Raw genomic sequence first — 26,737 nt, 5'->3', positions numbered from 1 at the left:
CCAATCAGGAGACCCAGAGCCAACACCATGGGCCAACACCAAGCTTTGTTTTTTAGTTCTCTCGACTCCAAATTGCTTTCGTCTCTTTGTTTCGGGTCTCTTGTGTTCCATGTTGGTGGCTTTCCTCTTAGATGTCTGTTCATCTCCGGGATTCTCATGGTTGAGAATGAGGAATGTGGAAGCTGATGTGACAGCTCTGAGCTTTGGAGGGCGTTTGTCAGCACTGAGCTTCACAGTAGGTGGTCCAGTGGGATTGGTTTGCGGAGTGGTGATGTCTGCCTTGGGGGCTTCTCCTGGGCTTGTTGGATTCCCCAGAGTAACCTTCCGATATCCGCCTGGGAAGAGCTGAGAGCCACGGCGTGGGGAGCAGCGTGGGCTGGGGCACTGGGGCCCAGCGTGTAGTATGAAAGTAACAGGGCCGTGTCTTCAGCTGCGCCGGTCAGCTTCCGGACAGAAGATCCCCTTTTCCCTCGGCTCTGCCTGTGTGCGGGCAGGGCCAGTGCTCAGCGCTGCTCTTCACGGGGCTCAGACCCAGCCCTGCTATCTGATCGCTCGTTTCCGTAAGGTTTTTAAGGATGAGAGGACACCAGTCGGGCTGCTTCTCAGCCGTTCCCGGGCTCCTGGAGCGTTTGACCTCTCTGCGTCCGCTAAGTGAGATACCGCTCCTTGATCACTCTTCAAATTTTTGGTGCTATTTTCTCTTTTCTCTGTTCCTGCCATGACAAGATTTTTTTTTTCAAGTGCTGACTGTCGTTTCAAGGGGGCTTTGGGAAGGATGGAAATACAATGCGAATGTTGAATCTTCCATCTTAACCTGAAGATTAGTAAGTTCACTAAAAGATGATACGCTTCAAAAGGGCTGATTTGTTGATGTTGATATTTTTTTACATTAAAATTTCATAACTAAGATTTATTGCCAGGAAGCCAAAGATGCTTCCAAGGTTAAATAATCATGTATTCCTTTTCTCCATAGCTGGGGCAAGAAGAACGATACGAATTGCTCAATGTCCTGGAGTTCACCAGGTAAAACACATGCTCTGTGGTTTGTGTGTGTGAGATAAATTGCTATCTGTTGTTATTTCTTCCCTTTTAAATGAGTAAGAAAGTATGCTTTATTTTATTTAACTAAATTTACTTAGACAAAATATTAAATTGAAATCTTTAGTGCAGTGTTTAATTTTCTTCGTTGTAGATAAATAAGAAACAGAATGTTGCAAGATGTGACTCCTGAAGACAGTGTAAACACTGTTTCAGCATCACAACCACGGGGTATAGGACAGGAATCTATGACTGATGATCTGTAAATACTGTACTTGGAGGGGCCAAGATTTATGTGGAGTGAAGATGAATCAGAGTTAGGGACCCACCATTCTCATTATGTGCTCATTATATCTAATTGTCTTTGGGACTCCAGTAAACATATCCATCTCTCTGTTAGATAGAAAACCAGTCACTATCTAGTAGGAAAGAGCAGAAAGCAAAGAGATTATTCTGTTTACTTCATTTTGTAAAGTCAAATAATGAAGGCCTCCTTTTATAATCAGTGACATCCCTGTGAGTGTTGGGCTTTTTTAATCTCACATGACTGTGTAGTTTCCCGGCTGACCTACATTCTTGGGGCACGTAGCCTTCAGCTACAGATGGGAGTGTCCTTAAAGGTTGCATCACCATTCACTTAAAAGTAGCTTCAAGGCCGCGGGCAGAAAGTAATGCTGCTGTTCAAAGGAAAGAAGCGTCCACCTTTATACTTGAACTTGTACCTACTTCAGGCAAGCATGTACACTGATTAGAAAAGGTGTTTCCTTTTGTCCACCAGCTTTGGTCGCTCTGTTGGTTGGGAGTGACTGTATGCCAGTGGTTAATATCAGAACTAATGGGGTCTAGTTTATTGTTTAAACATGGTTTACTTGCATACACTGGAAAGCTGCAGGGACAATGCATGAGAACTTAGATGATTAACTGTAACATTACTTCCAGAGTGTATCCCTCATGTCTTTTTTTCTTTCTTTCATGTCCAGGGGACTGTTTTCCCTAGTCCTCCTTGTATTACATCTATAAAATATTATACATAGCATATCAATTAGCATGGGACGGTGTTTGTTTATTAGCATACACTTATGAGCCCTATGCTAAGTGATAAGTGCCATGAAGAAAAATCAAACGGGAGTTTGAGCCTTTTCAGGATGCTGTGATGGGGTCGGCTTAAGGGTGAAAGGGAAAGAAGTGAATAAGGTGGGATTAAAACAGGCGCTGCGAGAGGTATTAGCGGTTTAGACCAGGGTGATAGACCAGTGAAAATAAAGTGAAAGTGATAGAATCCAGGTGCCTTGAGGGAATGTCATTGGGACTTCGGGATGGATTGGATGTGGAAGGAGAAAGGAGGGAGGTGTTAGAGCCTCTGGCAGGAAGAGTTGCATGGATAAAGGTAGCGTTTACTCAGGTGGCAGATGCGGGAATAGGAATCCAGGTGGAGGCTGAGGTGTTTGAATGAAGTTTTAGATGCAGAGAAACAGGAATCAGAGGCAGGCAGCTGGGTATAAAGGACTGGAGAGTAAATAGAAATTCTGTAGTCGTGGGCCTGTAAATGGCACCTGAAGCCATGAAGCTGAGTTGGATCTCCTGGATGTAAAATATAGGGTGAGGGAAACAGGAAAGGCTGAGACTTGAGCCGTGAGGAACTCCTCACAGCATTAAGGTTTGATAAGAAGAAGAGGAATTGGCAAAGAAGCTGCTTTGTGGTTAGAGAAATAGAAGATAATGGCACAGAGCCAGGGGATGAGGGTGATTTCAGGGAGATACCAGTCATCTGTGTGAAAACCCGCTGCACAGGCAGCCGGAAGAGAGGCTGAGAAGCAGGTGTGGGATTCACCTCCATGTGGGGAGAGAGAGGCTGAGAAGCAGGTGTGGGATTCACCTCCATGTGGGGGGAGAGAGGCTGAGAAGCAGGTGTGGGGTTCACCTCCATGTGGGGGAGGGGGGGCCTGAGAAGCAGGTGTGGGATTCACCTCCATGTGGGGGGAGAGAGGCTGAGAAGCAGGTGTGGGATTCACCTCCATGTGGGGGAGGGGAGGGCTGAGAAGCAGGTGTGGGATTCACCTCCATGCGGGGGGAGAGAGGCTGAGAAGCAGGTGTGGGATTCACCTCCATGCGGGGGGAGAGAGGCTGAGAAGCAGGTGTGGGATTCACCTCCATGCGGGGGGAGAGAGGCTGAGAAGCAGGTGTGGGATTCACCTCCATGCGGGGGGAGAGAGGCTGAGAAGCAGGTGTGGGATTCACCTCCATGTGGGGGGAGAGAGGCTGAGAAGCAGGTGTGGGATTCACCTCCATGCGGGGGAGGGGAGGGCTGAGAAGCAGGTGTGGGATTCACCTCCATGCGGGGGAGGGGAGAGAGGCTGAGAAGCAGGTGTGGGATTCACCTCCATGCGGGGGGAGAGAGGCTGAGAAGCAGGTGTGGGATTCACCTCCATGCGGGGGAGAGAGGCTGAGAAGCAGGTGTGGGATTCACCTCCATGTGGGGGGAGAGAGGCTGAGAAGCAGGTGTGGGATTCACCTCCATGTGGGGGAGGGGAGGGCTGAGAAGCAGGTGTGGGATTCACCTCCATGTGGGGGAGGGGAGGGCTGAGAAGCAGGTGTGGGATTCACCTCCATGCGGGGGGAGAGAGGCTGAGAAGCAGGTGTGGGATTCACCTCCATGCGGGGGGAGAGAGGCTGAGAAGCAGGTGTGGGATTCACCTCCATGCGGGGGAGAGAGGCTGAGAAGCAGGTGTGGGATTCACCTCCATGTGGGGGAGGGGAGGGCTGAGAAGCAGGTGTGGGATTCACCTCCATGTGGGGGAGGGGAGGGCTGAGAAGCAGGTGTGGGATTCACCTCCATGTGGGGGGAGAGAGGCTGAGAAGCAGGTGTGGGATTCACCTCCATGCGGGGGAGAGAGGCTGAGAAGCAGGTGTGGGATTCACCTCCATGTGGGGGAGGGGAGGGCTGAGAAGCAGGTGTGGGATTCACCTCCATGTGGGGGGAGAGAGGCTGAGAAGCAGGTGTGGGATTCACCTCCATGTGGGGGGAGAGAGGCTGAGAAGCAGGTGTGGGATTCACCTCCATGCGGGGGAGGGGGGGGCTGATGGGAAGGGAATGGGGAGAGATAAGTGGTGGAGACCAATGTGTAGCAGTTGTTTTTAAAAGCTGAGCCGTCGGAAGGGGGTAGATAGCTCAATGCGGGGAGGGTGGTTTGGATTGAGTTTTGTAGGAGAGAGACTAGACCAGTGGTAGTCAACCTAGTCCCTACCGCCCACTAGTGGGTGTTCCAGCTTTCATGGTGGGCGGTAGCGGAGCAACCAAAGTATAAATAAAAAGATAGATTTAACTATAGTAAGTTGTTTTATAAAGATTTATTCTGCCAAACTTAGCGAAAATCCGACATAAAGTACTTGGTAAGTAATTATTATTATATGCTTTAACTTGCTGTAACTCTGCTTTATACATTTTTATAAAGTAAAGTTACTTCTCTACTCTATAAATCACCATTACTGTGGAACCGGTGGGCGGTTAGAAAATGTTACTACTAACAGAGATACAGAAGTGGGCGGCAGGTATAAAAAGGTTGACTGCCCCTGGACAAGACCGTGTGTAAATATTGATGAGCAGGTTCCCTTCTGGAAGGAGAAGATGAGGATTCAGGGAGAGCACCGTAACTAGGACTACTAAGAAGGTGAGAGAGGATTCACAGCACAGGTGAAAGGAAGGTCTCCAGTAGGAAAAGAAATATTTCCTCCTTTGCATCAAGAAAAGAGAGAGAAGAGTGCACAGTAGGTAAATGTGTAGGTTTCAATGGCAGAAAGAATAGGGATGTCTTGTCTGGGGCTTCCATCAAGGAGAACTGCAACAATTCAAAGTCTCTGAGTGACGAGGGTGCATTGGAGACTCGGAGAATGGAGAAGGTGTTCACAGAGCTGCCGAAGGAGAGAGCGAACGTGTTAGAAAAACCTCGCGGGTTACAGGGCAGCCCGGAGCATCGAGTTCACGTGTCGTGCGTGGCTGGGGGAGTGTTCTCCAGCAATGTCCACTTACTCCAATGTACCACAGAAAGGGTTCCCATTCACCCCGGGTTCGGGGGTTTTGCCAAGAGAAGAGCAAGAAGCTGATGAGTTTGGGACCATGTCATCAAAGCTGGATTTAGAAAAGCATGAATCAAGAAGGGCTGAGATAGAAGGAAATCTTACCTTTGGAGAAAGCATGGATGGACCTAGAGAGTATTATGCTAAGTGAAATAAGCCAGGCAGAGAAAGACAAGTATCCTATGATCTCACTTATATGTGGAATCTAATGAACAAAATTAAATGATGAACAAAATAGAAACAGATGCATAGGTACAGAGGACAGACTGCAGCTGTCAGAAGGGAAGGGGAGAGGAGGTTGGATGAAAAAGATGAAGGGATTAAGAAAAATGGGGAAAAAAGGAGAAATATTCCTCATAGACAACAGCATGGTGATTACCAGAGGGAAAGAGGGTGGAAGGAGGTAAAAGAGGGTAAAGGGGAGGTAGATGGTGATGGAAGGAAACTTGACTTGGGGAGGTGAACACACTACAATATACAGATGATGTATTACAGAATTGTCCACTTGAAACTGATATAATTTTATTAAGCAGTGCCATACCAATAAATCAATAATTTTTTTTAAAAAAGGGGGCTAAGATAGAGAATACAGATGTCCTGACGAAGGAGGCCCAATTAAATGTGTTCCTAAAACAGCAGGGAGGGAGATCAGAGGTGCTAGTAGTCATTGGTCACTTAACAATAGGGACGTGGTCTGCAAAGGCCTCAGTAGATGATCTCATCTCTCTGTGAACCCTTAGGGGCCATGGTGAGCAAAACAACGGGAGATTAAATCAAGCACGAGAGAAAATGAATGATCAAGCGATGCAGTAAACATGAGCTGGCTGAGGCTGTTGCTGGTGTAACAGCATATGTTTTACAGCAAACTTTTTTTTAATAAATAGAAAGAATACACACTAAACTGACTGTAAAAAGTATAGAATAGCAAACACATAAGCCAGTAACGTAGTCTCCTATTATCTTTATCAAGTATTATGTACTGTACATAGTTGTATGTGCTGTACTTGTGACTGGCAGCACCATAGGTGTGTTTACACCGGCATCAGCACAAACACGTGAGTAATATGTTGCACTATGATGTTATATAATGGCTTCAATAGGTGATAGGAATTTTTGGCTCCACTGTAATCTTATGGGACCACTGTCAGATATGCGGTGCATAATTGACCAAGATGTCACTATGTGGGACATGACTGTACAATGGAGATATAGATGGAGAAAGAGAAGACTATTTCTGGATACTTCTGCAAGAAACTGCTGGCTATATGCTATGACCCTACATCTAACTGCTACTTTAGATTGGACTCGTTTCAGTTTTTTAGCAGCAGAACATTGTAAGGTAAAACAAACAGATACAGATGCTTGAGAAGTCCTTTTGTCCCCTGATATTTGGAGAAGGCTTTTCCACGCTTGGTTCCACACGAGGCCCACTCCGTGCAATGCTGTACCAGTCTGTTTTGCTCAGTGTTATTTGCTGTCTCTTTGCTAATGCTTTGAAAGAAGTTGTATGTTTGACTAACAGTTTTTATTAAACGGCTTAGATCACCAACACGGTATTGAAATGTTTGTGCTCATTAGCTTAGCTTCGTAATATAAATTAGGTTTTTTACATGATGCCTGTGACTTGCTGGTAATCATGGAAAATCAATAGTTGTGAATGCCTAAGTCAGTTTTAAAGTGCTAGTGTTTGCTTTTATGTATGATTAGGTATACAACCTAAAATTGATGATCATTTCTGTTTTTAATAACAGCTACCACATACAATTTATCCTAAAATATACCGACTTAAAGTGTTTTGCTTTTTTTTTTTTTTTTTTTAAATTCTGAACACATTGAACCAGAACGCTCCTCTACCCGACCCTGGTGGGTACTAACTCCTTCAGGTCTCTAGAGGGCTCTTCTGTAAATTCCTCTAGGGCAGCAGTGGTACCCCGGTGCTTTAAAAAAACATAATGTAACTTTCAAAGGTACCCAGCTGTACACCAAGGGGATGGTTTGTATATGTGGAAGGATAGGGCTCATAATTTGTTCAAATTTATTTTTTCAGTGTGAGTGTTAAAATACGTGAGGCGTGACAAACATATCGATGCGTATTCTCAGTATGATGACACGTTATGGAAAACCTTTTTCTTTCAGCACGAGGAAAAGAATGTCAGTGCTTGTTCGCACTCCATCCGGGAAGTTACGACTTTACTGCAAAGGCGCTGTAAGTTTTTATTTTTGTCTTTTGCAGTTTTGATTTATGATGGTTTATAATGTATATGTTAAGCATTCTGCTATGGAAATGTAACACAGATGTTTAGCGTGAAGTTGCTGACATCCACTTTTTTTTTTTTTGGTGTTTTATAGTAATAGTGTTTGGCCTCCTCTGGTGAAATGTGGAATTCCTTCTGGGTAAATTTGGTGCTTTGAAAAAAGTTTGGCCTAGGTTATTTATATAATTTAATTTTTGATACATAATATTTGAGGTTGAAATTATATAAAAAAGTTAGAAGACACTTAAAAATATTTTTTTAAATTGTATTAGAAATATAGTGATCCAGATCACTTTGGATTTAATTTTTTAAAGACCACTGAAATGGGGGGGGCAGGAATTGGATCACAATTACTGTTATAATTTCTTCATGTGGTGATCACTACTTGTCTTGTGTGGTTTAAATTATAACAGAGTTTTTAACTAATGGCTTTGGTGTATTGGCAGGTTAAATTGCCGGAAACAGTAATATGTCATTCTAACTTAATTTTCCTAGTGAAAATACATTTCCACTTATTGAAAAATAAGAAATCTACTGACCAGGGCCTTTTTTGTTGTTGTTCTTAAAATTAGTTGTATTTTCCTTCTGAATTATCCTTTTCTACTTGGACTAGTCAGGGGACATACCAACTTAAAACTTTGCAGTTTTCAATATAATCAACAACCTTGCATTAAAATGACATGGAATTTATAATATAATTAAGCTTATAACTTAAATCCTGTTAAGAGTATATTTCAAAGGCCCTGGCCAGTTGGCTCAGTGGTAGAGCGTTGGCCTGGCATTCAGGAGTCCCGGGTTCAATTCCCGGCCAGGGCACACAGGAATAGTGCCCACCTGCTTCTCCACCCCTCCCCTTCTCCTTCCTCTATGTCTCTCTCTTCCCCTCCTGCAGCCGAGGCTCCATTGGAGCAAAGTTGGCCCAGGTGCTGAGGATGGCTCCATGGCCTTGACCTCAGGTGCTAGAATGGCTCTGGTCACAACAGAGCTATGCCCCAGATGGGCAGAGCATCGCCTCCTGGTGGGCATGCCAGGTGGATCCCGGTCAGGTGCATGCGGGAGTCTGTCTGACTGCCTCCCCGTTTCCAACTTCAGAAAAATACAAAAAAAAAAAAAAAAAAAAAAAAAAAGAGTATATTTCAATGCCTTAGTTTTAAAGTATTTGGTAGAACTATTTTGTGATGTCTCATGAGATTAGTTTTAGAATTCCTTTGGTTAACAATTAACATTTATTTGTTGTATGCATTTTATATACCAAACTTTGAACTGGATTTTGGAATTAGGAAGATAAGACCCAAGATTTGTCAGGAGCTTAAGACTAATCAGGGAAATACATGTAAAGAGAAGGTAAGGATACAATATTAAGGTATACTATAAAAATCATCTACATCTCAATGGTAACATTCAGTGATAAGGGAATAAAGAAAGCCTTTAAGACCTCCCACTTTAAATGGTTGAGATATATATATATACCTATAAACTTTGTTTGAGGAATCAAAGCATTAAATATGAAATAAAAACTTGGACTTCCTTTGTGAATAATCTCACACATAGTTTGCATACATTAACTTGCATATGGATGGTTTTCCCTCATTTTCAAATTGCCTATGAAATGTAGATAAAGACTAAGAAGACATAAACATATAAAACAGCAAGGTACATTTGAGCACTGCTGGTGGTTTGGCAGGGAATGGCAGAATGTAGGGCGGGAGAGAGAGGGCATGAGTTACCAGCTGGGTTCTTTACATGCTCAAGAGTTTGTACTTTTTTCCTGAGTTGTTCTGCTACCATTTAGGAAGACGAGTTAGGGCAGAAAGGAGATGCATATGCAGCTGCCAGTTAAGGCTATTGACAGTGGTCCAGGAAGAGTTGCTAAGAGCCTGAACCAAGGCAGTTGCAGAGAGGCTTGAGAGGACAGAGACTTAGGATTTAGTCCGTGATTACATGTGGAGGGTGAGGGAAAAGGTGAGCTAGGATGATTATCAGATTTCTCCTTGGCTAACTGAGTTTACTAAGTGGAATTAGGTAGATAAGACCCAAGATTTGTCAGGAGCTTAAGACTAATCAGGGAAATACATGTAAAGAGAAGGTGAGGATACAATATTAAGGTATACTATAAAAAGTCTACCTTCCAGCATAGAGGGTTGGGAGCTACCTCTGAACCATAAGGCAGCAATAACCTGAGTTTCATGGGGGAAGAAATCTGGAGTGCGATTTAGGAGTTAACAAGGATAGGTGGGACCTCAAGCAGAGGGTTGATGAGCTCTGGCATGAAGAAAATATTACATGAAAAGAGGGAATCCAGGAGGGGAGACTGAAACTTGGAGGAGAGTCTGAGGAGTCTGATGATTCCTAGGTAAATAACCAACAGTGACAAGTGCAACACAATACTTCAGTAATAAAGTCAATTCCGAAGTCATCAAGAATACTTCCCAGTCAAGGTAGCGTAGTCTGTTCATGCTTTGACGTATCTCCTCGATTTCAGAATCATGGCAGTGGAGGGCAATTGTATAAGGAAAAGCCAAAGGTAAAACCAGGCTTGAAAGCAAAATAGGAATAGAAACCAAAGTGGTACGTTGAAATGAGGTCTTGGGCTAGAAAGGGTGGGATGGGAGCTCAAAGAATCAGGGAGGAGTGGCTGGAGTTCGGTTTCTGTAGGGAAATGGGGGCCAATAGTGCTTTCTGTAAATTGCAGATAGGAGCCAACTTCCCCTCCTTGAAGCCTAAGACAGTCATGAGATGAGGACAAGCAGAGCTCATGCCAGCCCACAGCGAGGGAGAATGCAAGAGCCAGACTGAGGGAGCTAGAACGGGGAGAACTGGAGCGTGGAGCGTGGAGCGTGGGTTCACGCCTGGGGAAGTCATCTGTGCGGACCAGTCTGACAATGTTTAGAGCTCAATATGATAAATTAATATTTTTATTTTTAATTATTTATAGTAAAAAAAATTGGGGGAGGGGGAAATGGGGCTCCCTATAAGACAAATTAGAAATGATAAATAAGTTTAAGAAAGAACGTCAGTAAACGGACTAAACTCTTAAGAGTCGAAGGGGTGGGGGTAGTGGATTGGAAGATAGTCTTGAAGAGTTTATCGAGACTACAGCTCAGAGATGGCGGCTGTGTGTGTGTGTGTGTGTGTGTGTGTGTGTGTATGGATCACTCATTTTTCTTGCTTTTCTCCGGAGTTTCTGCAGTAGGTTGTCTTGCTTTGTTAATTTTTAAATGGAAATAGAAAAAGGGAAAGGACACAATGTACAATTTATATCTGCAATAGAAGCCAACTTAGGAAAAGTTACATTTACACAAATAAAAATGTAATTTATTCAAGAAGATAAAAATCCTTCTCCAATGCTTACATGCCAATGGAGAAAGTAGAAACTTGACTAATATGCTAAATGCTTTAAGGACTTTAAAGTGACTGAAAATTTTCAAATCAAGTGCCCCCAAAATAAAATTTTGTTCCGTATGTAAAAGGAACATATCTGAAATCAGTTATTTTTAGTAGTTCTCCATCACAGAGTACAGATAATTCTGAATGGCACACATAAACCCAGAAAACGTTGGTCCATATTTAAATATAGATATATCTAATGTCTTTAGCAAAAACACTTCAGTTCACAAGGCCGAAGCATATTTCAGTAGGTCAGTCTCAGCTTGTGTTTAAACTGACAACCAGCTCAGATTCCTGGATGGTGGTTGACTGGCTCCTCTAGCCCGATCATCCAGCTTCAGTCTAAATTGCGGTGCTTATTCAAGTAATTATGTGAGACTTTTTTTTTTTTTTTTTGGCTTGCTACCATCTTGTTGGCTCTTGCATTTCATGGTATAGCCCTTCCTTATTTTGTGATGTAGTATCCCATACAAGTGAAATTTCAGGATGATTGAGGATTACTTCTGCTATTCCTGCCATGCTCAAGGCTCTGTGGATAAGAATAGAGCAGCATTGGAACTTCAGTCTAAAAGGTGAATAGGGGAACCACTTTTTGCATGAAAATTCACTGGAGATTTTTCATCCTGAAGCTCTAGGCTGTTTACATAAGAACGTGACTACAAGACTACACTCTGACTGTGCCTCGCCTCTGGCAGGGTCCGCTCACCCTGAGTTTCCACACTGACCTGACGTCGAGGGCAGGACACCAGATCAGTAATTCAGTTGCGATTTTCTGTAAATGTAGACTCCGGGATTCTAAACCTGGGCTTACAGAGTGCACATGCTTTCATTCCTCTGAGGACGCCTTCTTTGGTTCCTAACAATGTACCAAATGCTTGATTATTTGATACAGCCCTCTGAGTAAAATGAGTGTTACTCTGGGTGTAAAGGTATCTCTATGTATTTATTGTTCACATGTAAGGATAGTCAACTGTGAATGTCATTTAAAAACAGTCTGTATAGTCCTGGCCCAATTGCTTAGTAGGTTAGACCATTGTTCCCATATGCCAAGGTTGCAGGTTCGATCCCTGGTCAGGGCACATACAAGAATCAACCAGTGAATGCATAAATAAGTGGAACAACAAATCAATGTTTCTCTGTCTCTCCCTTCCTCTCTCTCTCTAAAAATAAATTTAAATTTTTTGAAAATTAAAAAACAGGCTGTACGATTCATGCAGAAAGTAACATTCTGTCCCCTGCTTTCCCTAACACTATAAAGAAGGTAGAAAATTCTCCCGGTTCTGAGCATCAGTTTCTTCCTCCTGAATGCTTGCCGCATTGCAGAATTTTATCTCTCTGGCCTTACTATCACTTTTGTTTATATCTCTTTACTTAAGTTAAAGGATTTTCTTAGTTTTAAAATGATCTATTTTAATTTCATTGAAAATTTTGTTATCCTCTGGGGAAAAAAAATAGAGTTCATAAGGTAAACCTTTCATTTTCAGAAAGGAGCCATGAGGGGAAATTATCATTTCCTTTGCTTTGCCCCCCTTCCTATTCCACCACTGAAGAATGAAAAGAAATTCATAATTGGGGCCTGGAATATTCCATCTGTTCTGAGGTCACTACGTTCTGTTTCTCTCAAGGGTTCTAAATCATAGTCCATTAGTCTGCTTCCAAATCTCAGCCCTGAGACCAGGGACCCCAAAGTGGGTGATACCACTGAGAAAGTAATTGCAGGTAAATGATTTATTTTTTCCTGGTCTAATAAAACCATGAAGGCCGAACACTGAAATCCTTACGATGTTAAACCCAGGCCAAAGAATAACAGAAGGAACAATAGGCAGTTTATAAAGGGGCAGAAAAGAGAGAAATGTAAGTGGTGCCTGAAGTTAAAGCTGAAAGGAACTTTACAGATAATCCAGTGATTGGACTTTACAGGCTAAGGAAATCCGGCCTTTGCTTCTAATCTATTGGGGTGATGCTGATTAACATAATTATACTGGTTTCAGGTGCCTAATCCCACAACACATCTCTGTACAGCCATACTGTGCGTTCACCACCCCAAGTCAGGTCTCCGTCTGTCACCATTTATCTCCCTCTACCCGCCTCCACTTTTCACCCCACCCCACAGTCACCACACCGGAAAGTGAATTGAGTCTTAAAGCTACAGTGACACATTCTGAAATATTCAGCTCTAGGGCAACACTAGGCTTGTCCAGGGTTCTCCCCGCTCTATCCACCAGCCCGCTCAGTGGATTTAGAGCTTATTCCTCAGAGTTTGTTCTTCTGTCAGCACAGTCCCATCCAGACACCCTCACCCCTCCCAGGCTCAGTAGGGAATGAGTGTGGTCAGGTCCATACAGGCCCCGTGGAGGCCCACTGGGCATGTGCGCTCTGCGAGGTATTGCAGCGGGGCACGCTCCTCAGCGTGGTTCACCTCAGCATTTCCCGGACGTTTAGAGGGCCGGACCGTTCTTCCTTGGAGCACCTGGGAACACTGCTGTGTTCTGCGCAGGCTTCAGAGCTGGGGGGAGATCCCGCAGCAGGCGGGAGGTGAAGTGTTGATGGATTATGAGATTTTGAACATCGGAGTAACTACGGATTTATTCAGAGGAGAGAAATGAAAATATTGGACTAAAACCTTATTCGTTAGTGTCGTTAAGGGAAATGGTGTTATTAGGGGGAAATATTTTATGCTTTAAAACTAATGCTAAAAGTGATTGTTTTCATGCTGATTTTGCTGCTAATAATGTGTCCGACATCAACTTTGTTAAACTCAGAATGTTTAGTTTAAGTTTATGTCTTCTGTTTTCCAGGACACTGTAATTTATGACCGACTGGCAGAGACTTCAAAATATAAAGAAATTACCCTAAAACATTTAGAGCAGTTTGCTACAGAAGGTGAGTGCAAAACTGTAATAAAGCATGATTAATTTTTTTTCAATCATAGACTACTAATGTCCTATGGGATCATTATGTTTTACTTAGAGATTCCTAAAGCAAGATAATGATTAATGTTGATTATTTACATTATACTATATGCTATTTCAACCCATTGTTTTTGCTTTTCTCTATTTAGTCAAATTTTAGGGGACTTTGTTCCCTCATTTTAGGGTGTATAGGGCCTATAAATCTGTCCACTCTTAAGAAGAGATCCTATTTGCCCTGGCCAGTTGGCTCAGCAGTAGAGCGTCAACCCAGTGTGTGGAAGTTCTGGGTACCATGCCCGGTAAGGGCACACAGGAGAAGCACCCATCTGCTTCTCCACCCTTCCCTCTCTCCTTCCTCTTTCTCTCTTCCCCTCCTGCAGCCAGGGGTCCATGGGAGCAAAGTTGGCCCGGGCGCTGAGGATGGCTCCATGGCCTCTGCCTCAGGCACTAGAACAGCTCTGCCCACAATGGAGGAACGCCCCGGACTGGCAAAGCATCGCCCCCTGGTGGGCATGCTGGGTGGATCCCGGTAGGGCACATGCAGGAGTCTGACTACCTCCCTGCTTCTAACTTGGGAAAAATACAAAAAAAAAAGAATAGATCCTATTTACAGTTTAAATACTTTGTAGCTCAAGTTCTGCAGAAGGAAAAGAAATAAGAGGCAAAGAACTGGGTATTCTAATTTGGAAAAAAGAGAAGAAATCAATAAACCTATATGACTATTAAATTAGTTATTCAATTGAGTTTCAGCTCAAGACTTTTTATTAGGCCTCTGCGACCTGCGAGGTCTGAGCCTCCATGTGAGGCCTCAGAGTCCACAGTAAACATAAACATACTGAGCCCTGTTTCGCTGTCGCACCGAACGAAATACGTGATCTGTACGACAAGCGGCCCCCAGTGCGGAGAGAGGTCCAGGGTAGTTGAGAAGAGGAGAGGGCCATTCAACACTGGGGTCAGTTATAGAAGAACGTGTAGAGTCTTAACTCTAAACTTCGCGTCAGCGGTCAGAGCTGGTGTAAACCTCCCCTCTAACCTGTCACTCTCGTCATCCTGGCCTGGAACTGGTGCCAGTGGCACCAAGCCCGACCTCGGATCAAATCCTTGTTCTTAATCCAAACTACGGAAAGAAGGGAATGTTTCAAAGCACCAGGCCTTGAAAAGCGAGAACATAAACAACCTTCTCCCCGTTGTCCTCCAGAAGAGCGAGAGCAGGGAGGGGACACATGTCAGTCACAGTGTTCGGATCCTCCAGGTGCGAACTCGGAGGGCGCAGCAGGTGCCAGCTGAGCAGCACGCCACGCGGGTTCGTGGCGAGTGCAGTGTCTTCCTCCTCTCTGGTCGCGATGTTGGAGACGCGCCGGCTCCTAGACAGATCCAGGCTGTCATGGCCTCCACCCCCGCCCCGTGCTTCCTGGCCCTGGCCTGACAGGGCTTCTCCTCTGTGGCTGCCCCAGAGTCAGTGTCCAGCCGAGTTTCCAAATGCAAAGCTCACGTCCTCATATGGCCGCAGGGACTCGCGCTCCTCTCGCAGTGACCTGGCAGTAGGCAGCCTCCTCTGGGTACTTTACCTCCCGTGGTCTTTGCTTCTTGTTTCTGACCTGTTCCCCGGCCACCGTGTATTGGATCTGAGGTCACGAGCACCGAGTTACTCTGCGACTTAAATGAACTTGAGTGAGGGCCTCGTGTTGGCGGGAACCTCGTTAATGGTTCCTGCAATGGTCAGGGCTGACGGAGGCTTTTTGCCTCTTCCTCGTTCCAACCCATCGTTTTCCTGGCTGAAGGTGGCCTCCACGTGAGGTATAAAATTGATGAGCACCAAGCATGGGGGGCAGGTCACCTCAAACATCAGCTTGGATTGTTTTCCCCAGGGTGTTTCTGATGGTTTTCTTCTTTTCTGTCACTATTACCCAGGGTTTTTTAAGACTTTTTATAATGGCAGGGCAAGGGGGTCCTGGGTGAGTGGAGGATGCTTTAAAACGGCGATTTTAAGCCTGACCTGTGGTGGTGCAGTGGATAAAGCGTTGACCTGGAAATGCTGAGGTTGCTGGTTCGAAACCCTGGGCTTGCCTGGTCAAGGCACGTATGGGAGTTGATGCTTCCAGCTCCTTCTCTCCTCTCTCTCTCTCTGTCTCTCCCTCTCCTCTCTAAAATGAATAAATAAATAAATTTAAAATGATGTTACTAATGCTAAGTTTAAAAAAAAAAAAGTGATTTTAAGAGCTGAGTCTTGCCTGACCAGGCGGTGGCACAGTGGATAGAGCATTGGATTGGGAAGTGGAGGACCCAGGTTCAAAACCCCAACGTCACCAGCTTGAGCGTGGGGTCGCTGGCTTGAGCATGGGATCATAGACATGACCCCATGGTCGCTAGCTTGAGGCCAAAGGTCGCTGGCTTGAAGCCCAACATCACTGGCTTGAGCAAAGGGTCACTTGCTCTGCTGTAGCCTCCTGTCAGGCACATATTGAGAAAGTAATCAATGAACAAATGAGATGGTGCAATGAAGAATTGATGTTTCTCATCTCTTTCCTTCCTGTCTGTCCCTATCTGTTCCTCTGTCTCTGTCAAAAAAAAAAAAAAAAAAGAACTGAGTCTTAAAGTAGATGCAAGACAGACAGAGGGGAGTTGGAGCGGGTGGAATAGAGAAGTGACCAGCATGTGCAGAGACCCTGGTATGGAGGGAGTGAATGGCAGAGAACGAGGTTTAAAACGGTTGACACGTGGTAACTGAGCCAGACTTTGGGTTTACACTTCATTCTGGGGAACAAATGAAAGGTTTCTTTCAAAGGCATAACCTGACAAAATTAGATTTTTTTAAAAAAATTTCTATAGACATGAAGGATGGATTAAAGGTGCTGGGATTTAGAAGCAGGGTGCCAATTTTAAAGGCTAGGGAAACATTAATACACATTCTGCACTCCGGTTTGGTCATACGTGAATGGGACTTCAACATGTTGTTGCAATTAAATCAGTGCTTTCTAAATGAGACTGTTACATAAAAATGGAAGTGTCAGGCTTCTGATTAAAATTTTATTTGGTGTTGGGGGGGGTGCATGCTACCTTTTTCCAGGGTTAAGAACGTTATGTTTTGCTGTGGCTGAGATCTCTGAGAGCGACTTCCAGGAGTGGCGAGCAGTCTATCAGCGTGCATCCACGGCTGTGCAGAACAGGCTGCTCAAACTCGAGGAGAGTTACGAGTTAATTGAAAAGGTACGTGGGGGACCGTTTTGCTCATATGGAAAGTGTGGTTTGCAGAAGACTTCTGTCTTGACTCAAGGGGCCAACAAAATCAAAATCAAAATATCTTGACATACCACTTACTGTTGAATCTCCTCCTGTCTAAGCATTGACAACTCTCAGTACCAGTTCAAGTTTTTGCTGAAATGTCTCTGGAATAACTTTGTGTAGCTCATTACCCACGTCACAGTTTTGCATCTAAAACTAAAAGTTGGTTTAGTCTCCCAGTCTCCTTGCCCGTGTTTATTCCATTGCTTCTGTATCACTGAAGATACGTGTGCCCTACTCCACACACACAAACATGCACACAGGTTACAGTGCATGTTTATGAAGGTGCATCATATGTAATTCAAAATAATAGAATAAATGTGTAGCTTATATATATGACTCTGTAGCTAATAATAAAGAATATGTCAGTCTTTGTTCACTTTTATGCATCCATCATTTCTGTCGGTACTAAAAATATCCTCATTTTACTAGCCAAGAAACCAAGGCTGTTCAGCCCAAAAGTGACAGACACGCTGTGATTGATGCTGTATACATAGCAAGAAATCTCGCTTCCTTAATTAGGAATAGCAGTCATTTTTACATAGTACTTAGTGTGCCAGGTGCTTCTTGTAGCACTTAAATCTATTCACTTGTTTCATCTTCCCAACACCCCTTTGAGGTAGGTACCATTAATTGTCCCAGTTTTGCAGATGAAGAAATCAAGGCAAAACAGAGAGGATAAGTAATTTGACTGAGACTACACAGCTCCTAAGAGAAGCCAGAATGCTCATTCTGGCTCCAGAGTTCATGCTTTTAGCCACTCAAATATCTTCATTCTAACCCGTAACTTTCCATTAAATAACTTTCTAACTGCGTAATTTCTTCAGCTGCACTCATGTTTGTTCTGCGTGAAATCAAGCCTTCTTGTTAGCTATGGATTATTTGATCTGGCTTTCAGGTGAGTCAAAGCCCACTCGCTCCCCGTGTGCTGTCCCCTCTGGGAAATGTCACGCTCCAACTGCTGGCAGTTTCTCTGTTGTAGGCAGTTACCGTGTGTGACTCGATACTGTTCTCATGCCTCCTCAGTAGATAATGATCACTTTAGGAGCCAGTTGATTTCTCAGATCTACCTTATATTTCAATCTGTTTTTACATCCTGCTTATTTCTCGAAGGACCTGTGACAGCCTGCATGGTACCTACCAGCCTGGTAACCCCATCCCCCATTTTAGATGTGCACCCCTAGCAGGAGGCTTGTTATTAATCAACTTACTGAATTTCTCTCCCTCTCTCTTTTCTTTTCCTAACGTGCTTATGTATGATTGTGTCTTGGGGCATTATGTGGTGAAACAAAATATTTTATTTGTGAGTGCATGACCAAAGTATCTTTCAGTCTCTCCAACCAGAGTCCCTTGTCTTAAAGCACTAATGGTATTGTTAGTCTTTTGCTTTTCTTATTCGTTAAGAAGTAAAAACATAAACATTTACCCTGTTTGGAAATGATCCTGTCTCCTTTTCTACACAGCCTGAATGTAATATAACCAGCCTTTTCCTCTATGCTAGTGAGATAGAGTTAATATATAATAAGTGACAAAATATTTAAAAATGAATTTTAGGTAGTAAATTTTGTGAAGCATACAGTAAAAAATTCTGAAGTTGAATGTTTAACGTGCTTAACACTTTTAATCTGAATGTTCTAGAATTTACACATTATATGTTATAGGTTAAATAATGGTGCTGCTGGTGATGGGTGTGTGTGTGTGTGTGTGTGTGTGTGTGTGTGTGTGTAAGTAATATCTGTTATTAAAAGCCTTGTGATTTCTATCTTTAAATAAAATAGATATTTAACTGTTCACCAGCAGATGGCGATTGTGAGTCACATTGAAATTTAAGTCACCTGGGGAAATCCATAGCATACATCCATATTTTTAGTTTACAAATACAGAAGCCTCTCTTACCTAAAATAAATGGAGAAGGTAATTTATACTTAATTCCTCTCTAATTCATGAAAAACCATGGTCGTTAAGTTTTACTGAAAAATTTAAGACCCAAAAAGATGTTCCCTTGTTCAGCTAGTTTGTTTTAAGTTAGGGCTGGTTTCCTAATCCATCAAGACCCCTAAAATCATAGTTTGGTTCATTTATTCAGATTAGTCAGTTAATAGATGTTAGTTATCAGAGGTGCACAAGTTAATAAGGAACAGTCTGCCACAATGAGTGTCATGGTCTGATCAGATTCTGTAAAGACACCTGAAGGAACCCAGAGAAGTGACTCACAAACTTGATAAATAAGGAGATTTTCAGAGAGGTGGTAACTTTTAAAATGAGCCTCAAAAGATTATTTTACCAGCCCTGGCCGGCTGGCTCAGTGGTAGAGCGTCGGCCTGGCATGCAGGAGTCCCGGGTTCGATTCCCGGCCAGGGCACACAGGAGAAGCGCCCATCTGCTTCTCCACCCCTCCCCCTCTCCTTCCTCTCTGTCTCTCTCTTCCCCTCCTGCAGCGAGGCTCCATTGGAGCAAAGATGGCCCGGGTGCTGGGGATGGCTCTGTGGCCTCTGCCTCAGGCGCTAGGATGGCTCTGGATGCAACAGAGCGACGCCCCAGAGGGGCAGAGCATCGCCCCCTGGTGGACATGCCGGGTGGATCCTGGTCGGGCGCATGCGGGAGTCTGTCTGACTGCCTCCCTGTTTCCAGCTTCGGAAAAATGGGGAAAAAAAAAAGATTATTTTACCAGTGAGAAGCGAGCAGAGGTCTTTTTTTAGGCACAGGAACAGGAGGGGGCCCTTGCGACTAAGAGCTGTTCTTCTGAAAAACGCTTTTTCCAACCTGATCGTTTTTAATATCTCTAGAGCTGGGATGATATCATGTCTTCATTAGTCTGAGCTTCTGTGTTTTGTTAGAGCCAGCCAGGCATAGTGTTCACAGGACCACGGTGACTGCCTTTAAAGCCACCTAGAGGGGCAGGGTTCAGCATGTCAGACCACAGATCCTGCTGGTGGGTCACACGGGTTTGAAATTTGGCTGTCAGCCCATTTGGGCTTCTTCCTTGACTATTTTAAATAAGACGTTGTTTATATAATTTTTGAAATGTGTTTAGAACTTATTTTTTAAGTTAATTTTAGAGAGAGAGAGACAGAAAGATAAATCAATTTGTTGTTCCACTCATTTATGCATTCATTGGTTGATTCTTGTGTGTGCCCTGACTGGGGATCAGACCCACAACCTTGGTGTATCAGGATGATTTTTAAACAACTGAGCTACCGGGCTAGGGCTGAATCTATTTTTTATGTAGAATATAACAAGCAGACTTACCACATGAAGATAACAAATTTTAAACTGTGACAATTGTTTTCAAATTAAACTTTCTCTCTCTATCTCTCTCTCTCTCTCTCTCTCAACCCATTTTCCAAGCAAAATTTGGCCTGAATCATTGCGTGCGCACACACACACACACACTCGCAAATAAATGTAAGGCTGCTAGGGTTAAACAGTGTGTGGGGGGGTGCAGAGAAGCCTCAGCTTGCCCCTCTTGTCCGTCTTGACCCCGCCCATATCATGGCTCATGAGCACGACGCTGGGGCTTCACTGAGCACACTTTAAAAACCAAATAATATTCTATCTGTGCGTGAATTTCTTAGTGCTTTTTGAAATTACTTTGGACATCTCTCCTCACTTTTCAGAAAAAGATTAGAATATCCTTGTGGTCCTGGACAGGATGTTTCTGAACCTAGGCAAATTAATAATGCAGGGAGCATTGACCTGTGAATGGTAGTGTTGGAATACAGACATTCAAAGTTTGAAGGATTTGTAGAGCTTTTCCTGAAAACAGGAATATTTTTTCATATGTAACAGAATAAGTGAAAACTTTGTAATATGATTGAGGTTGTACTTTTAAGCCCTGCTCTCTATCTTATCCCTCCAATGTTTGTTCACACCAGTAATTCAGTTTTTGAAATGTAGTTAAAGCCTTATTCCTTTGGGGGCTATAACTTTTAGCATAGCCGGAAAAAATATGCAAATAGGCCAAGAACATCCAAAAAGTTCATGACATTTGTCCCCTGGTTCAGTGCTTTGTCACTGCCGAGCACTAGAATGCACTCCCTCCACCCTCTATGTCACTAAAGGAAAGGGAACAGGGGTTGGAAAAAGTTCTCTGGATATTGTCACCCCTATTGATGATCACTGTTAGATGAGGAGATTTGGGAGACTTGTATGTTCGTGTATAAAATATCACCTCTGCTGCAAGGCTCTTCAGTTTGGCCTCCTTCCGATGGTCAACTTTTCAGAATTTAAAAAATAATTCTAATGCTATGAATTATTTCAAGATGTTACTGAAACATCTTTTTTTGTTTGTTTGTTTGTTACTAAGTATAGGCCAAGAGGTTGACATTCGTTACTCATAAGGCAAAATTGTTCAGGAACAAAAAAAAATAGTTAAAATGCAAGAAAGAGTATTAGAGTCCTATCAAGGTCTTGAAGTGTCCTGACCCAATTTTATGGAGAATTGTAGCGTCACTTTGGGTGTGTGGACGGCTAACACCTCTTCGTCTCTCTTAGTCACAGCTTGAGAGAATTTACAGCTGTCTCATGCTTTCAGACAGCACACTTGACCTGTTTTCCTTCTTTAACCTCATTCTTTTGAAAGATAATGAATGTATTTGGACTTGTAACTTTAGCTTATGAAACAACTATCATGTTTGTCTACATTTTTAAAACTCAGATTTTTTCCAGATTAAATTAAGCATTAATTTATTTGTATTTGGTCAGGAAAAATATCAAATAAGTAACAGAATAATTATGAAGCTTTATGCTTCAGTACCAGTGGTTTCTCTGCAATTTCTCCCTGTCTTTGATCTGCCACTTTGCATTTATTCCAACATATTTCTGAGACACATACATTTTTTTTTTTGCCTCATATTTATACTTCTGCTGCTGGGTTCCTTTGAAAATTAATGGTACAGAGGGCTGTGATCTTAATTTATCAGGGAAGATGCTATAATTAAACCATTGGATGAAATATGAAGGTATGCCTTCATGGTAAATATAGTTTTTTGAAATTATTTTATTTATTTGCTTCAGTAGACAAATTCAATTATATCTTTAGCATTGCATAAGTTACGAATGAATCATTTTCATGTTTATGAAAGCAAATACTTTATCTTGAGCATTACCAAACAGAGTGGGATATCATACCTGTCAGATTGGCCAGTGATTGGTGCAGTTCTTCCTAGTGATGAAATTGTTCTTTCCTTTTTTCTCTTGTTAGGAGGTATGGATTGCAAAATGTTGTTTAAAAATGAAAACTTACCCAATACTTTTATCGGCTAACGTTGTTTTAATGGGTTATGGGTCAGCGAGGATCATTTCTGAGCTGAAGAGTGCAGATGTCCCTTGTTTTAATGCACTTCCCCTGGTTGCACTGCGCAGATATTGCGGTTGCTTACAAATTAAAGGTATGTGGCAACCCTGCGTTGAGTAAGTCCACCGATGCCATTTTTCCAATAGCATTTGTTCACTTCCTATCTCTGTGTCACATTTTGGTAATTCTCAGAATATTTTAAACTTTTTCATCATTATTATATTTGTTCTGGTGATCAGTGATCTTTAATGTTTCTGTTGTAGTTGTTTGGGCACCTTGATCCATGCCCACATAAGACAGTGGACTTAACTGATAAGTGTGTGTGTGTGTGTGTGTGTGCGCGTGCGCGCGCTCATGCACGTGCTGACTGCTCCACTGACCAGTTGTTCCCTATCTCTCTTGCTCTCCTCCAGCCCCCCTATTTCCTGAGACAGAACAATATTGAAATTAGGCCAATTAATAACCCTACAGTAGCCTTTAAGTGTTCAAGTGAAAGGAAGGGTCAGTCGATTTGGCAAACTTCACGGCTGTCTTATTTTAAGAAATTGCCATAGTACCGCAGCCTCAGCATCTGCCACCCTGATCAGTCAGCAGCCATCAACTTTAAGGCAAGACCTTCCACCTCCCAAAAGATTACAACTCACTAAAGTCTCAAATGATATGTAGCCTTGTTTAGCAAAATATTTTAAATTAAGGTATGGACATTGTCTCTTTGGACATAATGTTATTGCATACTTAATAGACTATAATATAGTATAAGCATAACTTTTTTATATAATTTTTTTTATTAAGTGAGATGCAAGGAAAAAGAGAGACAGACCCCCGCATGTGCCCCAACTGGGATCCACCCGGCTAACCCCTACCAGGTGATGCTCTGCGCATCTGAGACTGTTTCTCTGTTGCTTGGCAATTGAGCTATTTTTAGCACCTAAGGCAAGGCCAAGGTGCCATCCTCAGAGCCCAAGGCCAACTTGCTTGAATGAGCCATGGATGCGGGAGTGGGGGTGGGGGGAGAGAAAGAGAGAGAGAAGTGGGAGGAGGAGGGTTGGAGAAGCAAATGGTCACTTCTGTGTACCCTGACGGGGAATCAATCCCAGGACTTCCACATGCTGGGCTGACACTCTACCACGGAGCCAACCGGCCAGGGCCAGCATAACTTTTATATGCACTGGGAAACCAAAAAAAATTCATGTGACTCACTGTATTGGAATATTCGTTCGGTTGTGGTGGTCTGGGATCCTAACCCACACTATCTCCATGGCATGCCTGTAATCAGAAAGCTGTTGTTCTGGAATCATCTAGCTGTCCTTTGCATCAGATAGCAGTATTGTGTTTTACATACATTTTATACTTTATGATTAATGTGTATCCTCCACTAGGTTGAAGCTTTCTGGGGACAGGTACTGTCTTTATGGTAGTCATTTTTTGTATATCTGGCACCTGCCTATGTTAATCACTGAATGAATATTCAACAAATAAATGAATGATTCAATTAAATGTTTTATTCAGAAGCTAAACTTATTTTAGTAGGTGATTTGCTTAATGAAAATCTGATTCCTGCTATTAATATAGTTCATGCTTTCTGCACATTGAGAATGGTGGTATCAATGTGTCATCTCTAAGGATTAACTTAGGGATATGTTAGAAAAGGAGCTAATAATTTTAAAGAATGCACTCTTTAGAAATTTAGGCTCAATCATTTTTTAAAAACCTGTCTTTCATGTTATATCATGTGGACAAGGACCACCGGGGGTGAGGATGATGGAGACACAGAGACCCGACTCCAGGGACCAGGTTCAGTGACGCAGATCTGCTTTATTCAGGAAGTAAGCTAGCTTATATACACAGGTTCAGCCTATAGGATGTTACAATGTGTCCTTCATAGTCAATGGCTGAAAAGATCAGGGAGCTGCGTGGTTGGCGCTGAATCACTTCCATATAGCAGGCGAGCTTCCTTCCTCAGTATGCCCAGGAGGCTTCTGGGAGCTGGAGTATTCTCACAGCATTGCATCAGCCACAGCTGCTAGGTAAATGCTCTGCGCCCTACCTACAATACCATGTATGAATGTGAGAACCATAAGGTTAGAAAGACTCAATAACAAATGCCCTAGCCCTGGCCGGTTGGCTCAGCGGTAGAGCGTCGGCCTAGCGTGCGGAGGACCCGGGTTCGATTCCCGGCCAGGGCACATAGGAGAAGCGCCCATTTGCTTCTCCACCCCTCCGCCGCACTTTCCTCTCTGTCTCTCTCTTCCCCTCCCGCAGCCGAGGCTCCATTGGAGCAAAGATGGCCCGGGCGCTGGGGATGGCTCTGTGGCCTCTGCCTCAGGCGCTAGAGTGGCTCTGGTCGCAATATGGCAACGCCCAGGATGGGCAGAGCATCGCCCCCTGGTGGGCAGAGCATCGCCCCCTGGTGGGCGTGCCGGGTGGATCCCGGTCGGGCGCATGCGGGAGTCTGTCTGACTGTCTCTCCCTGTTTCCAACTTCAGAAAAATTAAAAAAAAAAAAAAAAAAAAAAAAAAAAAAAAAAATGCCCTAACACATGGCAGGTTTGTTCTGGGCTGCGGGGCACAACAGGGGAAAAGGATAGAAGAATCACTGTTTTTATTTGGTGGTGGGAGATAGGCAATAAACTTATAACTGAAAATATAGTTTCAGACAGGGCTTAGTGGCCTGCACACTGAGACACAGCACTAAGATTGGGCAGTAAGGTAATGATCTTCTTCACATTCTTTCCTTGACTCCTCCCCAAAGTACGGTTGACATTTCTGGGATTTTTTTTTTAACACTGCCTTTTTGTAACGTAATAATAGATCAACAGTTACACTCAGTGTAACTAAATACAACAGTTTAGCACCCTGTGCAACTCGTGACAACCAGTGGTTTAGAGGATTCCTAAAGAAATATAAAACTTAATGGAAAACAGTACTTTTCTGGAACATTTATTACAGCCAAGTCCACAGTAACTTCTGTATTAGAATGGAATACTTTTTTCAGATAAAACTAGCACTTCTATTCTTAGTAGCTACAAATACCACTTTAGTTTGTACTAAAAAGTGAAATGTACTAGATGACATTTGTATGATGTACTGGTGATTTGGTGGTTTAAAATGCCAGTAGTTTCCTATTGTTCTGTTTGCTTAAGAACATTTGCAATCTGTCAGCTCATCTACTTATAAGACCAGCAACGTTTTTGAGCTTTGATTCAGCTGTAAGTCCTCTGCTCTTTACCCCAATTGTTTAGTTCAAGGGCCTCGAAAGTAGGGTCCACAAGGTCAGTGGTCCCCAACCCCCAGGCCGTGGACCGGTACCGGTCCGTGGGCCATTTGGTACCTGTCCGCAGAGAAAGAATAAATAACTTACATTATTTCCGTTTTATTTATATTTAAGTCTGAACGATGCTTTATTTTTAAAAAATGACCAGATTCCCTCTGTTACATCCATCTAAGACTCACTCTTGATGCTTGTCTCGGTCACGTGATACATTTATCTGTCCCACCCAAAAGGTCGGTCCGTGAAAATATTTTCTGACATTAAACTGGTTCGTGACCCAAAAAAGGTTGGGGACCATTGCACAAGGTGATCCGTTGGGGTGAGCAAGAAAACATTCTCACTTCTGATTCTGCTTATGTTTGATCTCTTCTTTTTTATAATTTCTGTCTTTGCATTTTGCAATGTATATATCGATAGTTTATTAATACTTCAGAACAAATACATTATACAAAAATATAGCAATGTCATAAATAAGTACTCAACATTTTTCCATGCTGTACACACACAGATACAAGATACACACACATTGACACACATACAAAAGCTTTGAGATGACTGATCTAATTTCATCCTCAGAATAACCCTGTTAAATCCATATCATTGGCCTTATGTTGAGGTAGAAATTGTTCAGTAAGTTAAGTTACTTGTTGAAGGACATATACCAGTGGTTGGCAGAGTAGGGATTCAAATCCCAGTTCTGTCTTTATTTCATGTCATTCTGCCAGCTGGGTTTAGAAGAAAGCAAATAATGTATGTAAAGCATAGCAGATTTGAAAAGCCAAGCATAACCAACTGTCTGGCGTTGTGTAATCACTAGATGGGTACTTGGTGTTTGGGGCGGGGGGAGCATTCAGGACACATATCCTTAGAAAATGAGGCAGCCTCTGTATATTCTCTGTAATGTTAATGCACTATTTTCCTTTCAAATGAAGGTGGAATTATGTTTTTCATAATTTTCTCTCAACTCGCCTCTGTAATCTTCTTGTTGAAAAGCACTTAAGATTTTCTTAGAACTCTAATCACATGCGTCTTCCTCCTGGCCTGATAGATTTCTTAAATGCTTCGTGGTAGACTTTCCACACTGGCTATTGCTGTCTTCTCTCTCAGATAAGATGGATGTGTTGTTTTTGCAGGCTACACCCTATCGCCTCTCAAATCCTGATTCTTTTCAGCTGGGTGTGTGAATTCTGGCCTTATTTGGAAAACCCTTGACTGCGTTCAGA

The 26,737-nt window shown here is 43.0% G+C and overlaps 1 protein-coding gene across 6 annotated transcripts in view; it reads left to right on the top strand.

Annotated features, from left to right (window-relative positions):
- The window catches only part of ATP8A1 (ATPase phospholipid transporting 8A1), a 232,445-nt gene that overhangs the window by 105,825 nt on the left and 99,883 nt on the right, over positions 1-26,737 (top strand). For all 6 annotated transcript variants that reach the window (XM_066387035.1, XM_066387032.1, XM_066387033.1 and 3 more), the window contains 4 exons: positions 974-1,023; positions 7,249-7,318; positions 13,553-13,637; positions 16,734-16,873. In XM_066387035.1, the coding sequence (XP_066243132.1) occupies positions 974-1,023; positions 7,249-7,318; positions 13,553-13,637; positions 16,734-16,873 (345 nt within the window). The remainder of the gene's footprint in view (positions 1-973; positions 1,024-7,248; positions 7,319-13,552; positions 13,638-16,733; positions 16,874-26,737) is intronic.

Source organism: Saccopteryx leptura, chromosome 5 (assembly GCF_036850995.1).
Source record: "Saccopteryx leptura isolate mSacLep1 chromosome 5, mSacLep1_pri_phased_curated, whole genome shotgun sequence".
Taxonomy (NCBI): Eukaryota; Metazoa; Chordata; class Mammalia; order Chiroptera; family Emballonuridae; genus Saccopteryx; species Saccopteryx leptura.
The sequence above is the reverse complement of the archived record's forward strand: the minus strand, read 5'-3'. Positions and strand labels throughout refer to the sequence as shown.